This window comes from Ostrinia furnacalis, unplaced genomic scaffold (assembly GCF_004193835.3).
Source record: "Ostrinia furnacalis isolate ACB-3 unplaced genomic scaffold, ASM419383v2 OfSCF1083, whole genome shotgun sequence".
NCBI lineage: Eukaryota > Metazoa > Arthropoda > Insecta > Lepidoptera > Crambidae > Ostrinia > Ostrinia furnacalis.
Window position 1 is genome coordinate 288276 of NW_021131322.1, and position 13329 is coordinate 301604.

General features: G+C 37.7%; 1 protein-coding gene across 1 annotated transcript in view; it reads right to left on the reverse strand.

The window, feature by feature from the left end:
• Positions 1-11915, reverse strand: part of LOC114351066 (integrin alpha-PS5-like) — a 23899-nt gene extending 11984 nt beyond the window's left edge. Inside the window, exons 1-15 of the mRNA XM_028302109.1 lie at positions 11754-11915; positions 11290-11440; positions 9870-9967; positions 9540-9601; positions 9131-9182; positions 8216-8305; positions 7418-7501; positions 6945-7046; positions 6426-6514; positions 4149-4364; positions 3397-3496; positions 2597-2779; positions 1904-1989; positions 925-1033; positions 379-524 (exon numbers count right to left, since the gene is read on the reverse strand). Coding sequence (XP_028157910.1) covers positions 379-524; positions 925-1033; positions 1904-1989; positions 2597-2779; positions 3397-3496; positions 4149-4364; positions 6426-6514; positions 6945-7046; positions 7418-7501; positions 8216-8305; positions 9131-9182; positions 9540-9601; positions 9870-9967; positions 11290-11440; positions 11754-11766 — 1581 coding nt within the window. The 5' untranslated portion in view covers positions 11767-11915. The remainder of the gene's footprint in view (positions 1-378; positions 525-924; positions 1034-1903; positions 1990-2596; positions 2780-3396; positions 3497-4148; positions 4365-6425; positions 6515-6944; positions 7047-7417; positions 7502-8215; positions 8306-9130; positions 9183-9539; positions 9602-9869; positions 9968-11289; positions 11441-11753) is intronic.
• Between the last annotated feature and the right edge of the window lie 1414 nt (positions 11916-13329).

A 13329-nucleotide genomic window follows, 5' to 3' on the forward strand; every position in this document is an offset into this window, starting at 1 on the left:
GTTTCGTTAAAATCCGTTGAGTAATTATTGTTAGTATAAGGAACATACAGACAGACAAACAGACAGACAGACAAAAATTTTACTGATTGCATTTTTGGCATCAGTATCGATCACTAATCACCCCCTGATAGTTATTTTGAAAATATATTTCATGTACAGAATTGACCTCTCTACAGATTTATTATAAGTATAGATGAGCATGCTCAATCTAAACATCTGTTATCGCGACCAAGGAACGTACAATCTATAATGTAGAGCCCATGCCAATAAAACAGATAACTACAAATACTTATGAATAGTTTATATGACCATTGACACTGCCAGTGTGAACTCTCTCTCTTTCTTCAGTGTTGTGGGGAAGAAGAAGAAGAATCTTACCTTTGGTATAATGAAGCCCACACGCACACATTCACTGGTCTTACTTCTGTCTCGAATTTTTAAAGGATAGTCGACTGATTTACCATTCCCTGGAGCATTTTCCAGTTTCGCGTCTTTGTGAGTGATGCTGACTTTTAATAGAATATCTGGAAATCAAGAAAATAAGTTTTATTATTATTCAGTACCAGTAAATATTTATTACAAAGGAATTGCTCAATGGAACGCCACCCGGACATTGTGTAAATCATTGGGGGAGGCCTACGTTCAGCTGTGGACGTACTATGGCTGAAATGATGATGATGATGAACTGCTCAATGTATAAATAATAATGATCCCATTCTGACTACTAAATGATGTCATGTACAAGTAAGAAAATACTTTCTATCAATTTGAAACAATGGACGCTCTGCTCAATAGAACAAAAACTCTAAAAAATATTTAGCCTGCAGTGTTTGGTTGAAAAAGCAGGAGTTAGTTTTTTGTCAGATTTAGAGTTAGGTCTATTCAAAGGACTGGCATAGGATGAAAAGATGTAATGATATTCACCTGCTTCTACAGTTTTAGGTTTCTCTGGAAACTCTATGTCCAGACACGACTCGAAGACGAAATATGTATCGTTGCGGCGCGCACTAGAGAATGGGGGCTGCTTGTATTGCTGAAACATTAATAATTGGTTGGTTAAGGCAGAGTAAATTTATTCTCAGTTTGGCCCTAAGGTTGACTGGCAGAAAATGCCCAAAGGCATTAAGTCCGCCTTATGTACACCGTTCTATGTGCATATAAGTTTTAAATAAATAAATAAATAAATGTCATCTTCATAGAAACGCAGCGTGGTTTGTATGTGAGCGCGCTAACACGTATGCGGCTTTTTTTTTTTTTTAGCTTGAAGAGCTTTTCCAACTTCACCGGGCAGAGTGGCGAGTACAGAAGGTACTCTAGCCGTTTGGCGATCGTCGGTCGCAGACCGACGTTCGCGATCGGGCCGTATCGAGCGCATAAGGCGCCCGATCAGTGGCGAACCCAACTAGAGGGTTGCCCACCGCGGTGTTGGACCAAAGTCCAGCCTACGGCGGGCTCACTCTAGTGGGCCCGATCGAGGGGGAACGTATGCGGCGCGCACGCACACACTGACAAAATTCGGCGCAACACCGTTACTTATACAAATCGCGCTCGGTGCGTTTCTATGAAGATGACCTACTCATTTGTATTTACTCTGGTTAAGGCCATGTTCAATGAGCGCTCAACCCGCGTTAGCATGTGTACTCCGAGAATAAAATACATGTAAGTAGTTGTAAGTAAACGTGTAATAGCAAAACGCGCGTTGAGCGCTCATCATCTGAATGTGACCTAAGTCTTCTGCATCTATTTGTTAGTTTTATAGATGGGCTACTAAGCATAATCCTCAACTCCTACTCGTATTAAAATGGAGTGCATTTATTAATCACTGTCTAGAGCGATTTTCATTTCATGGTCTCTTTATTAATGATCTAAGGATAATTTTAATGATAGCTCTCAGAGTAGTTACCTCCAGATATTTGACGTTAACTATAATTTTTGACATACACCTCAAAAGAAATACTTTGTCGCTGTACGGGGCGCCGATTGCAAGTTCTGTAATAAATGAAACAAATTAAACATAACAAAAATACGGAACCCTAAAAATACCTACCTACAACTCGTCAAATTAATAAAATGAAACTAAAGAACCATGGGAAACCATGTATGAACTGTGGTCCAATATCTCAACAGTGTTAAAGTAAGTTATTTTGTAGCGTAACTTAGACTGAGTTGCACCACCTAAGTTTAACCGTGACGTTATAGTCACGGTTATAATGTTGTTCAACAATCGATGACCGCAGAACTCATCCAGTATGGCAAATCTTTAATAGACCAGCGGCGGTGGGGTACGACCAGGGCCCCGATTGCGCTAATTTGTAATGTCACCAATTCTCGCGTTTCATCTCCAATCGCGTTCCAGCTTATGTGAAATTCGTTAACACGGTTTGAGAAAAAGTAGCTTTCTGTCAGCTTTTTCGTAAAGGCGCAGTTGCGCACCGTTTACATTCCAGCTTCGTTTAAACTAGCTGTCAAACGGATACCGCGATATGGATAGATGTAAAAAAGCTGATTTTCGTTCGTGGTCCAATCGCGTTTCAGTCGAAAATTTTTTAGCGCAATCGGGGCCGAGTCCGACGTCGTTGAGCTATTCGTTTGTTACCATTGCACCCGTTGTCATCGTAGTCCCGGAGCGCAGTGAGGCTGAGTCCAAAGGCCCGGGACCCCGGCTGCAGGCGCTGCAGCCACCGGCGCGACTGCTCCGCCTCCTCACTGAGGATACGCTCGCCGGAGTAGATGTACACGGCGCCTCCGCCGTCCTCGTATGGTGCTGCTATGGCAACTTCTGGAAAATTACATCAGAAACTAAGAGGCGACTTCGGGACTACACATCAAACAGAGAACGGTCAGCAGCGCTCTCTGAAAAACATCAATTTTTTAAACTGCAATCTCCAACCCGCCTGCCAAGCGTGGGGATTATGGCAAAACCCTCCACTATAGTGGAGGCTCATAGTACAGCAATGGACTGTAAAGGGCTGTTGATGATGATAATGATGACGTCAGAAACTTAGGTGAAAACGGAAACACTTTACCCACTGTTGGAGCAATTTCTGGGAAAATATTATGAAAACTTGGAACTTTTAGCCTAGGCGCAGACCACCGACTTTTAGTTGGCCGATAGTTGGGCCCGATTCTTATTTGTATGAAGAATTGGCCGATCCCAAAGTGCGCACTTTCATACATACTTATTAACAGCCCGATCCTACTATCCGCCGACAAAAGGTCAGTTGACTGCGTCTAGGCTTAAGGGGGATTCGTATTCAGGCAAAAAATGCATACCTACCTACCTATATTTCTTGTCACTGGGACGGCTGGACAGATAGTGGAATAAAAACTAAAATACCTAAATATTATAAAAATGTATTTTGGACAGTACAAGAAAATAAAGTAGTTTCTTCTTACCATCTCTTTTATCACCATTCAAGTCGCCGAGGCTTATGATTGCGCTACCGAATTGACCATTGTCCTTTGTACCGAAAATCTTTTTTTGGGGAGTGATCTCCTGGAAATGGAATGTATACAGGATGTTAGGTAAATGGGTATATGAGCCGACACTAGCCCATGTTAAATGGTCATATAAATGGTATGGTGAAATCAAAAAATTGATATCTTCATTTTAATTATTTTAATTTTCATACAAATCGGATTTTATCAAATTTATTTTTTATGAAAATTTAAAAAATTAAAATGATGATATCAAATTTCTGACTTCACCATACCATTTATATGCCCATGTTAACATGGGCTAGTGTCGGCTCATAATATACCCATTTACCTAACATCCTGTATATTAAACTTTAGGAGCTCTCCCCGTCTTTGCCATAACGCCCTCGCTCGTAATACACAAACTAACAAATAAGTAGGTAACTTATACAGGGTGTCCCAGAATGGGTGAATCAAACTGCTAGGGGAGGTAGCTCTTCTAATGTACTATCCCTAAAAATATGAAATAACATTTTTGAGTTGGGATTTTTTTTAAATAAAGTGCTCTAAACTCGAAATCTACTCATTATTTTCAAAAGTTTGTTTACAGATAGACGAAGCGTTCATGTACAAAAAAAAATGTGTCCTTATGCCATATGTCATGCCAACCTATCCGAAACCCTGAAACCCCCCTGTGCTCAAGTCAGACAAATATAAAGGCTTAAGCTCACCTTTGCACCTAAATGATACTGGTAAATATACACCAAGCCTGCATCGATGCGTCCTTTTTCGGCGAAACGTGGCGCTCCGACCAGCAATGCTTGCCGCCGGCCTGGCCCGAGGAGGCTCGCGGCAGCCATAGCAGCCCCGTACAGAGACCCTACTTCCCGGTTTCCCGAGTAAGGCTGTGGTAAAACCCAGCTATTTTTCAGATCCGTCACCACCACCTATGGAATGGAAGAAAATATTACATCACTATATGTATTTTTACAAGCTTGGGGGAGGCCTATGTCCAGCAGCGTGTGGAGGAACACTATCTGTGGTCGCGATCCTCATCAGTGAGGGACCGAGAAAGAAGAAGAAGAATGTCCAGCACTGGACGTATTTCGGCTGAAACGACGAACGATAACGATTTTTAAAAGCCAATCATCATCATCATCATAATGATCTGATAATAATCTGGCCAGCATCGAGATCCTGTGGCTGATGTGATGATGATGTTTGCGAGCCACATAAATATTTTTAAAACACATCGTCGCCTTATGCCTTATGCCCAGAACAGACGGTGAAACGCAACTGCAACGAAACTGCAACTGCTAGTTACTTTTGAGTTGCATCTAAGTTTCTGCCATAGCGTCCGTTGAGAGACCACACATGACGCGACCAGTTTGAACACTTAAGAAGTTTTCACTCTATGGGTACTTCTCATTTACACTCAAATTTGATGGTCACACAATAATAGTTCATAAACGGTATAAGTTAGAACAATACCTTTGAAATCAGATGATAAAATATCTATTTAGCTACATACAAAATAAATTTTATCGTAATAGAAGCAAAAATAATACGAAAAAATCACATGAAACGATAAAAAACGGGGTCATTTTTCGCGTTCTCATCGTGTCACACCTTCGGTTGCAATGAAACATTTGGTTACTGCATTCACAATTTTCATTCAATTTGTGTGTAGCATATACTAAAATCATCGTAATTAAATATACTTTCCACACAATAGTCAAAAAAATATCTTCTTATAATTATTTTGAATTGAGAAAGCGAAATACGTTGGTCACACGATTTTAGGTACCTAAAATTTTGAGTAATAATACAAGATTGCCGTTAAACCGAACACCAGGAACCAATCACAGTGTTCTATTCGGTTAACGTCAGTCACGCTTCGACCATTGGGGAGGTGAGATAGGTCGATCGTCGCTCCGCGAAAAAAATACGTAGCTTTTTGTGATTGTCCATAGACATACCGTCGCTTGCTTGAACAATATTTTCTACCTCTAAAATTTAAACAATTTAATTGAAACTTTGCCATTGAAAACTTAACATGTTAGACTTATTTGTGTAGTATTCGACTTGAACCGTTAAATTCAAATTTAAGGATAATTCATAAAAAACTAAAATTTTCGTCACCTTCGTGGCATCACCTTCATGGTGTTTTATACACGAAGGTGATTTTAGGCTACGAAAGTGATTTCTTGCTTTGGTTTATTTTAAAATATAGTGACTGGTGTTTATGTTTTTACAATATTTTAATAACTAATAAATTATACGTGGTAAAGTAGAGATCAGTACATCAATAAATAAATAAGGGCCTCGTATTTTTGTTGTCTGTCTGTATGACTGTATGTATGTCTGTATATGTGACTGTGTATCTGTTTGTAAGATAAATTTAATCTGAAGTTTGAGTTAAAAGTTGTACAACAAAAATACGAGGCCATCTGGCCTAAATAAAAAATATTTTTTTGCTGAGGGACTGATAAATCAGTTAGAGTTCTTTTTATTTAGGTACTGACAATCCGTTTTTTGCTTCTTTAGCATTTCAAAATGCCACCAGTGTCACCCTTAAAACCAATTGCGTAGAATCTTGTAACTTAGTAGGTGACCTAATCGGTAAAATTTTATCTTGTATTTAAGTAGGTGCCTATTTATATTATGTTATTGCTTTTCTATGAATGTTTGTGTGTTCTATGAATGTTTATCTATGAAAATAAGACAAAATATATGTTTTATAAGAGTCATTTACAGTAGTAAAGTTTGAAAAAATTATTGCTGTGAAGTACAGAGTCACTTTCGTGGCATCAAAAAATTCAAAACGTTAAATCTTCCAAACGAGACTCACTATTTTACTGATTTACTGAGAATACAATCTTCACATCAAGCGCTACAATTTTTGTTTACAAAAAGTTGAAATAAGTTAGAAATAAAATTCGCCACGAAGGTGACGATGAGAACCGTGACGATGAGAAATAGCCCTATACATCCTGTAGGATAAGTACCTTGCCAACTCCATGAACTCCATAAGTGGAACTTATTGCATACATGATTTGAGTCACATTCCGGAAGTAACCAGAAGTTACACTGTACCCTGAAAAAAGCATAATAATCACATTAATCTACCATATTAATCAGAGCCATAGCTAAATCATAAAATACTTTCTATTCTGAAAAGAAGTAAAATTGAAATACTTCTATGATGGCAGTATACTAGAATATCCTATCCTACTAATATTATAATGCGAAAGTTTGTATGGATGTCTGGATGTCAACATGTTTGTTACTCTTTCACGCAAAAACTACTGAAAGGATTTTGATGAAACTTTACAGTATTGTTGTTTATGATCCAGAATAACATATAGGCTACGAGTATAATATATAACGATCTGGGACTCACGCGGGTGAAGCCGCGGGCAAAAGCTAGTGGTTTATATTTGATAGGTATATTAATGGTAGGTAATTGAAAAAAAAAGCACTTGTTGATAAAATAGCTAACTGAAGATGTGAGTCTTCAAACTTACCAAAATTAAAGTTGGCTTCCATTTTTCTCCTGCTTTTGGCGATCATTGCATAGTTCAAACTTATTGGAGAGGCATCGACGTTTTCGTACAAGATAGCTCGGCCTTATGAACATGTAGGGTAATTATTATATTGAAATAAAGAAATAAAATTAACAAGAACATAGCTAAGGTATAAGTAAACATACTTTTTTTTCTAATAATAACATTAAATCTTTGGTCAATTTCTCTCAGCGCCAGCTAGCTCCAAAGTAAGCATTTTATATGTATGGGTGCTAGCTTAACGGATATACTGCTTTATATACTTTTTAAATACATACATATTATACATAGTAACATCCAGACCCGTCACAGAAATTAAAATTCATCATTCCAATTTCTGCCCGGCCGGGAATCGAACCCGGGACCTCGTCGGGATAGTAGTCCGTTCTGAACCACTACACCAAACGACCGACCATTGATTTATTAATACAAACCTGTGTGCATAGCCGGCCCTCCAATGACGACGGCATCATGACTGTCAACGTTAGCGCTCCAGCCAAATGATTTCATATTTCTTTCTGCAAAAAAACAAAAACGTCATTATATTCCTAGTCGCCATTAAATTATCACTTATGCAAGTCAGTCAGTTCATAATATAACGCGTGAGATTGTAAACTAACAGTGGGTTAAGTTAGCTAAATTGTAATCTAGAACTACGCCAGGTTGTAATCTGACGGAATTCACAATTTCACGTTGACATAATATTATTATTATTGCCGTTGGGGCAGAAAAGTTCTCGAGTGGCGACCACGGGCTGGAAGACGTAGCGTGGACAGGCCTCCTACTAGGTGGACCGATGATCTGGCAAAGGTCGCGGGAAGAGCCTAGATGCGGGCAGCGCAGGACCGTGCATTGTGGAAAACCTTGGAGGAGGCTTTTGTCCTGCAGTGGACGTCATTTGGCTGAAACGAACGAACGAACGATTATATCGTTATACCTACATCGTCTTGGCTCTCAATGAAAGCACTCAAGGATAGAATGAAGCTTTGGTTATAAATAGGTTTGAATTAGGCCAAACAGAAATGATTGGCCCAATTCAAACCTTCGAATCTTTACACGAATTTAAGGCCCGGTTTCCACCAAGACCGAGCGGTGCCGTCACCGCTGTCAAATTCTATAGAAAAATTCGTTCTCCCGATACTTTTCTGCTCCGATCCGTCTTGGTGGAAACCTTAAATCCTAAATTGACAAACAGATTACGAGTAAACTCTAATTTAGTTTCACAGTCTTACCCGCGGGTGTGAGGCGTTCGTATTCAAGCTGTTGCATTTCCGTCACATCGTGTCCAGACAGTAGGTAACACCTACTGTAAGTTCCTGAATCTGCAACAAAAAATAACTTTTCAACCATACACTTATGAAACTTACCGAAGACATCTACTAATGACATCTCCCAGACAGATACTAAGCCATCAAACAACATCATCATCATTTCAGCCACAGGACGGCGACTGCTGAACATAGGCCTCCCCCAATGTCCATATCGCACGGTTGGTCCACCTTGAGGGTCGACTAACAAATATTAAGTTTCAACCAAATGTAATTAACAGTCGTGACATTATAAATTCCAATAATTCCAAAATTCACAAAGAGCCCGTATTCACAAACATTACTTTGAGGTCTCACAGTGCGCGTAGACGCACAGGGTGACACACGAACCAATCGCAGAGCTCTTTTCAACGCTGCTGTGCGTTCGATTTTCTGCGTCACTGTTTGTGAATACGGGCGTTAAATCATTGGCACCCTTTTAATATAAGATTCCACTCGTGATTTGTCTCATATTTGGGGAATGTAGGTATGTACCTATCTTGAGTAGAGTCTTATTTTAAAAGGATGCCAACGATTTAAATTTCACCCTCTAGATCAGCGGTTCCCGAATGGTGGTCCGCGGAACCCTGGGGTTCCGTGGCAAGGCCGCAAGGGTTCCGTAAAAAATATTATCCCACGTTTCGTGACCGACGTTGTTCGCTCGCACCGACTTGTTTACGCACAAGGGAGGGGCAGGGCGTGTGGGCGGAGTAGTACGGGGGTTCCGCTAGGAAAAGTATAATCAATTAGGGTTCCTTGGCAAAAAAAATTGGGAAACCCTGCTCTAGATAAATACGACCGTGGTTAAACTTGAAAAAAGCAAAAGTAGTGAATACTTACAGTTACGAGTACCTATTTTTCCACTGATTACGGTGAATCTAGGAGCACACGCCTGAAAAGTTAAATTAAAAAATATAATATGAATTTAATAAAGATTATGTTTAAAGGGATTATTAATTTATAAAAGGATCGGTTCGATCCCCTGGTGTGGCACGCTAATTATCGGAAATATTTGAATACAGTTTTCTTTCTTTCAAAAATAATAAAAAAGAGCTTCCTCGTTGTGGATAAAAACAATAAAGGAAATTTTTCTCTGAGTAACTGCAGTATTAAGTACTTTCCCTTCAGGTGGCATTACCAAATTCCCATCCTGTACAACCTGTACATTCACTGTATTTTCTTCCTTAAATATGAAAAGTATTTTTCTACTTAAATTAATATTGTATCTATTTGAATAATTCATACATACCACTGTGAAATTGTGACCCGTCGCAACTGTAGCACCGAGCCACATGTAATCATACTTGTAGCCTAAAAATATACGTTAAATTTAGGTAGGTTTGGGTCATTATAATAACGCGCATGTATTTTTCTAATTTAAGGTCATAGCACACTTTTTAACCCGAAAAGGGACCAACACCGTATCGCCTTTGGCCGCGCTGTCACTGTTTACGTTATGGTGCGGATAAGTGTGCATGCAGTGCGGAGTTTAACACAAAAAAAAATACTGACCGCCTCGAGTTGATACGGTTACGATCCGTTTCCGGGTTGACAAGTGTGCTTCATCCTTTATACGTACCGTCTGTATCGTTTATTTTGATTTGGTCACATTTCTTGGTCCCAATTTCACATTCGTAGATATTGTCCGTTGCATGTTTTGGTGCACTTGTCATTAGCCTATAAAATTATTAAAAACAGTGTCATTAATTTTGATGTAACACTAATGTGTTACACTATTTAATAATAGTAGATTTTGATGTAACACAGAAAAATAAAATATGTGTACAAATTAAAAAACGCAAATTAAAATACATTTTATGTAAAATTAAGTTTCTACTTTGTTACTTATGTTAAACTACTTAAAAATAATCTTATTTACTAAAATAAGGCATCATCCCTAATTTTGCACTTCGTCAAGTTAATTAGCTTATTTATTTTAATGTCATGTAAACATCTCGTTGCGTTTTACTTCTACGAGTACATCAGCTACTCAAAGAATCAACATCATAGGTAATTTAGAACAAAAGCCCACAAATATGAGATGTCCTTGATCATTTATAAATATTTGACGCGACAAGGAAAAAGTGAAATCGCTGAAAATAACAGCCACGCCTGTTACCTACGAACAGATAATAGTTAAAAATAATGATGATCCTCTTCAAAAAACCGACCATAGGCATACAATATAAATATTGTTTGTAATCTGAAATCTTTCAAGTGTAGGAAAAGACTGATGCAGTACTTCTTATTATAAATGCAAAAGTTTGAATGGATTGTGATGACACTTTACAGTATTATTGTTTATAACCCAGAATAACATACAGGCTATAATTTATGACGATCTGTGACAAACTAAATTTCACGCGAGTGAAACCGCGGACAAAAGCTAGTTGCTTATATAAACAGCATGCACACATATTCCAAAGCTATAACTTGCCTTACTCAGGGTTTCTCAAACCCCAGTTAATGATGCCAGGTGACAGCGAATCCATTAACTAGCTAGTTAATAAAATATGTAATAGAATTGACTATCAGCAAAAAACAGGTTTGAATTTTAATAAAAGGTACAACAAGTATTGATGCTGTTGCTGATAGTGTGCTTGTTTCCCGTCGCAAATGGAATCAATTTTAAGAGTAATTTTGGTCAATTTTAATTCTACCACCATTACGTAAATCTTGTCATGAATCCCTGCCCTCGAATGGCGAACCTCTAGAGCATTGGTTTCCAAACTTATTTGAGGCGCGCCCCCTTTACAAAAAACTCCGCGCCCCCCCTCCTCCAGTCAAGATTATTTATTGGTCGTATCGAGCAGTCTGGAATGCATTCTCTCGGCGGTCGCAGGTTTCTTACAGATGGCCCGCGCCCCCCTTTAAAGATCTTTGCGCCCCCCACTTTGGGAACCAATGCCCTAGAGGTTCGCGTACCCCACTTTGAGAAACCCTGCCCTACTCCATACTAAACATGGGAATTATAATAATATAAATAAACCAATACATACTTTTTGCTTTCTGGTTGATAAGCGATGCTGTAGCCGAACAAAGATCCCGATGACTTGGAGGGTGGACTGAAAGTTTCCATGGATTTTTCATGGTATACTCCTCCCACTTCCCAAATTACTGATAATACTAGCGCCAGGTACATAGCCCATCCTGTAAGAACGCAGAAGGTGGCTTAAAAAATTATGTTAAAATTTCGAGTTATAGTTCTTGCAACTCACGAAGGCGAGGAGTTTTACTTGTGTGTGTACGTGTACATGCACATAACGATAGTTTAGCCTCCACACATGTAAAGCTCACTCGTCTTCGTGAATTGCAACAACTGCCTATATCTACATCAGCTTCAAAATACTGCTAAAATAACTTCAAGGTGCAGCTTTTCGTGTTGAAAAACAATGTGACTACGCAGTTATCGAATTGAATGTTTTTGTATTGAAAAATAATTACTTATGCAAAAAATACTTACTGTGACTACGCATTTTTAAAGTCAGTCTTGATTTTACAGTGGACCTTCATATGCACACACAATACACTACAATACGTAAATCCGTTCAAATATTAATTTAATGATCAGTCGGAATAATTAGACTTCCTCATTGTCCACGCACAACAATACAATGCCATAAGTCAATATTTCTAACGATTAATCACTAGTATAAATATAAATGACTTTACAACTGAAATTCATGACAAATAAGGTAAAATTAGAATTAAAGGCACTAACTCATAAGTACAAATTTTAATATTTGTGTTAATATGTTAAGGCCATATTTAGGTAAAGTAAAAGTAAAATATCCTACTAAAATCAATATTCATTCAAAAGAAAAGTAGAAAAAAGAACAATTTTCTTTGGATCAGTTCGACTCTATAACGATTTGCTGAAAGCTTTTGGTCTTTACTGCTAAGTCTAAGAAATGAGATGACTTTGTTCAACAGTTGACGCACCACAGTGATGATGATGATGATGATGGAATCGTTGGACATGCATTGTATTTGGGTTGTTTGTTGTTGGCATATGACTTTGAAACGTTCCAAAAGTAGCATTTATGATTTATTGAGTTACGTTTAGTTACCTATGTTCGTTAATAAGTATGTATTTAGTTTTCCTCATTTATAAATCGTCATTAAATCCAAAACGCTTACTATAGGTATCCTAATTTTAGTTTAGAAATTATTATTTGTCAAATTGAAATTACTTAATAGTAATAATATAAACTTGTAAGGTAGCTGGCCTTTTTTTATTAATCTTGCATTATAGTATAATCTACGACCTATCAGCACAGGTATTTTAATTAGGACAATAATTACATTATTTAATTGGTGCATTTCTTGGCCAATGAATAGATTTGGACATTCAGCTTAGCAATACAACCAGCACTCGCAATGGTGCCCACATTTCGCGTTGTTTGGACAGCGATTTAGGACATATTTTTGTATTATTTGTAAATATTTAGTTTATAACTCGTATATAAATAGTTTTAAATTTTTGCAATGAACTTAATAATTAATTTAGAAATTCATAATTATAGAACCCTATTATTGTATCGCAGGAAAAAGTAAAAAGTAGAGTCAGTTGTTGTGGGGCCAAAACTGTCTTCGTTTTGGACATGCTGAACTTAAATACCTTGCTTTAATCTTTAGTTTTTGAAAGAATTAAAGAAAAAATCTTTTATTTGGTTCATAAAATTTTCGCTTTCGGGAGTTAACCTTAGGCTGAATTACACCATCACCACCATATGAGTTACACTATTCCGGTATTTTTGTATATAGTTTTACAGCGAAATTTTGATGTTTTTTTTTCTACTTTACATTTATTTTATTTACCGCACCAAATAAAAAACCCCAACGGATCAACAAAATGAAACATAATAGGTAGGTAGTTTATAATTAAAACACTATCACAGGGAAATTAATATAAGGATAAAATCAATATGAAATAAACTCCAGATAAATAGAATTCCGTTAAAACATATTTAAGTTATTTATAGTGACGAAGGTAACAAGGAAGGTGCTTGCGGCAATCAATCAACCTGCTGCAAACT